The sequence below is a fragment of the Theobroma cacao genome, chromosome 1 (genome assembly GCF_053813885.1).
Source record: "Theobroma cacao isolate CCN51 chromosome 1, ASM5381388v1, whole genome shotgun sequence".
NCBI lineage: Eukaryota > Viridiplantae > Streptophyta > Magnoliopsida > Malvales > Malvaceae > Theobroma > Theobroma cacao.
Window position 1 is genome coordinate 37,081,937 of NC_142639.1, and position 3,471 is coordinate 37,085,407.

The 3,471-nt window shown below is 43.4% G+C and overlaps 1 protein-coding gene across 2 annotated transcripts; it reads right to left on the reverse strand.

Annotated features, from left to right (window-relative positions):
- Positions 1–2,888, reverse strand: LOC18613640 (putative galacturonosyltransferase-like 7). Of its 2 annotated transcripts, XR_001926189.2 has the most exons (3): positions 1,169–2,888; positions 472–573; positions 1–316 (listed from the first exon to the last, which is right to left on the reverse strand). XR_001926189.2 is itself a non-coding variant. In XM_007050975.3 (2 exons), the coding sequence occupies exon 1, from the start codon at positions 2,293–2,295 to the stop codon at positions 1,192–1,194; it is 1,104 nt and encodes a 367-aa protein (XP_007051037.1). In that variant the 5' UTR covers positions 2,296–2,887; the 3' UTR covers positions 1–316; positions 1,169–1,191. The 2 variants fall into 2 exon arrangements, 1 of the variants encoding a protein (XP_007051037.1); XM_007050975.3 differs by lacking the exon at positions 472–573 and having other exon boundaries at positions 1,169–2,887.
- Between the last annotated feature and the right edge of the window lie 583 nt (positions 2,889–3,471).

Here is a 3,471-nt window from a genome sequence, read left to right on the forward strand (position 1 = left end):
TGACGCCAAAGGGAGAATATGTGATTGCCACCCAAGTGCGCAAGGGACAGTGTGGGGAGGTAGCTCACAAGTCTTCCGCCGCTGCCACCAAGCACAATGCCACCAAAAAAAAAACAAAAGAATTTACAGTCCCAATGAAGTAAGTGGCAATCCAAAACTCTTTTAGATTCTTCCAATGTCTAAATTACTTCTCCAGCCGGTACCGCACCCCCTAAATTCGGTCCCTTTTGGCCATATTTTGTAAATGGACAACCAACTGGCAATTAAAGCTCACATGCCCCCTTCCAAGTCCACTTCTTTGCTCATGGCACTCCACCTACAAGAACATGCAAAATTTGGCTGATTCATTTCTGAATTTTCGTCTCTCTTAACTTCAATTTGATAAGTGAGGTGGTGTGTATAATTATAAAAGCAACAAGCAAGCGTGCACATATTCATGGTCATAGAGCTATGACCGCCTTTTTACCCTACCTATAACACTGCACCATATTTTTGCCAAAATGGCCTACCACCGTACCATCCTGTCTAAGAAAGAAAAATCCATGTGATCCAGCGATCGCCCTCCACTATAACCTAGCACAAGGGCATTTAAGGAAACATAGATGAAAGATTATCCCAAAGAATCGAACAAGTAGGCCGACACACCGGCCAGGACGCCATTAATCTAAGTTATGTTTCTTGCCAGATGCTAGTAGTAAACACAATATACAACAAAAATTTACAAGTACAATTTGGTCATTTTCATATTTTCCACCTTGTTGCCACTATTACCACGTGGACTGCTTTCTCCACGGAAAGGATAGACTTTGGTAGCTTGATTCCGTTTGGACCTATATACCAACTGAAACTCTAAAACTACAACACAACTCCATTCACTCCAAAAAGAGTTCAGTATGCAATTGTATTAATTGAGTATCTCCTTTTCTCTCTCTCTCTCTCTCTCTCTCTCTCTCTCTCTCTTTTCTTTATTTTCAGAAGCAGGAACAGTAGAATACAGATGGACTGAGAAATGAGTTAAGAAAATAATTAAAAAAAAAAGTAAACAAGAAGAATGAGTAGGTCATCATAGTAAAAAAGAAGACACAAAAATAATGAAGAGAAAATGGCAAAATAAGAAATGAAAATAACAAAATAAATGACAAAAAATAGCAGTCCTGTGGAAATTTACCGGCGACTATGCCTGCTGTGATTTCATTCTGAGTGTCCGTACAAGTCATAAGGCGCCCATAAAGCGTCGAGTGGACACGGCTTTTTCGAATCCAGTCTAAGCCACGGCTTACCGCTACCGGACCAATGCAAGAGGCTAACTGGACCGGGGTGCAAGTCCCGACAACTTCCCCTCACATTGTCCCCACCCAGCCCATGCTGGTTCCATCTATGCTCGATGGGTGCCACGCGTCCCGCAAAAACCAACAAGAACGGCGGCAACGAGCCAAGCTCGTAGATCCGGTCACTTTTCTGGATCTCCATCCACCTCTCGATCCGCTTCGTGTACCCGACCCGCCTCCACTTAACCAGATCTATCACCATCACCCCCGTGTTAAAATAGCACGGCTTCCTACCATTGAACGTCCCCGAAAGCCGTTGGTCCGACCAGAAACCGCCCGTGAAATATTTTGTGAAGTTGGCGTGGCAGTATTCCGGTGCCCCGATTGTTCGTGAACCCAAGTTGGTACTCCACAGCTTAGAGATATCGTCAACAACGACTAGATCAGAGTCCAAATAAATCACTCTCCGTACGCACGGCTCCAGCAGATCGGCTAAGTAATTTCTAGCATAATTTAACGGCTGTTCAAGCGCTTGCCTAACGGAAGAAGATATTAAGTTCCGTACAATCTCAGGATCGAAATAATAAACCTTGAACTTCAATTGAGGGAACGTGGATCGAACCAGGGTTTCCAGATTGGTCTCTGAGACAAGGAAATGGAAGAAAATGTTCTCCGGACACAAAGAATGCTGGAGAATGGAGTGCACGGCGGCGATTGAGCCACGGAGGTACTCGACATCGAGCGTAATAGCCACATGGACTAAAGAAGGATCGCAAACGCCGGTGATTTTGTGGCCGGTGAAGCCACATTCATCCGCATTGCGAAATTCGGAGGCTTTTCGAAAAGAGAAGCGGTCCTCCAGTGAGTGTGGTGAAGTGGACAACTGATATGACGGTAACCGGAGGTAGCTGTCGAGGTGAGAGGATCTAATGGCTTCAGCTGGAGGAAATGACTGGAGTGAAGGAGAAAGAACAATCATCACCATTGCAGCGGAAAAGAACCCTGAAAATCGCATTATCCAAAGCATCTTAATACCGTAAATCCCTCTCCTCTTCTTTTTTTTAGATTTGAAATCGAAGCGATCTGCTAAGATTATAGAGAGGGAGGATCGAAGGAACGATAGGGTTCCTTTTAGGTCCGCCAGAGTTCAAAAGGGTAAAATGAACAAATATGGAGTAAGAAGCCAAGTACAGAATCGATTTCTTTCTTGGCTCTGTGTCAAAGAGGAATTTGCCGTGGGAAGGAAGCGACCTCTGTTAGGAAAGAAATAGTACAAAGGAATCGGTGGAAAATGAACTACGGCGTTGGAAAAGGGGCACGGTGCTACCGTGCGCCGCCGGAGTAACGCTTTCACGCCCTTCACTTCTCCCCCTCTCCGTCCCGTCCTCTTTCTCTTTGGGAGAAGCTGATGGGTAGCAGAACAGAGATAAGAGGCAGAGACAAGAGAGAGAGAGAGAGAGAACGATGGAGGTGAGATGAACAGCTTTTTTTTCTTTTATTGTTTCTTAGCTTCGCGATTTCCACCATAGAAATCCACGGCCAAACATAATTATAATTTTTAGGGTACAGAGTATATATCTAATAACACTAACAGAGTAATTAAATTTGGAAAAAAAAAACTCTATTTAGAAAATGTAAAAGATTTATTGCTTATAAAGGAGTAATATATACACCGGCAAAGCTTCGAAGAGGGAAGGCAACCAGCTGTCCTTGTCTTCTACTAGAATGACAATTTTATCCCCTAACCTACACGTACATTTTGTACACTTGGATAGTTGTACACGTCACTCATGGCCTTTTTTGTTGGTGTTCGATCAGTGTTTTACTACTATTCAGTTTTAACGTCAATAATAAAAAGACTAACCCAAATGCAAGTGTGGCTGGGTATTGTCCGAGCCCACCCGGTTACCGTTGCTTTTATAACCCGATTGGTTCACATCCTTACCCTCAGCCCCACTCCTTTTTCCTTTTTCCTTCCCTTCAAAAAGTGGGGCGATGGATCACATCATCTTAACTTAACAGAGAAAGGTTTTTTCGATTTGGCCTAGCCATGATTGTGTTTACACCTAGAACAAGTGAACACTGACCATGCACAGACTTCCTGTGACCTGGACTTGCTTTTAGAGTAAAAAAGGGAAAATTTTTGCTAAAACATACAAACAATCAATGTCCTGATGCTTGTTTACGATCCCATTTTTATCTA

What these genes read in the sequence shown, in the direction of transcription:
- LOC18613640 (XM_007050975.3), bottom strand. Translation starts at nt 2,295, where the DNA reads ATGCTTTGGATAATGCGATTTTCAGGGTTCTTTTCCGCTGCAATGGTG.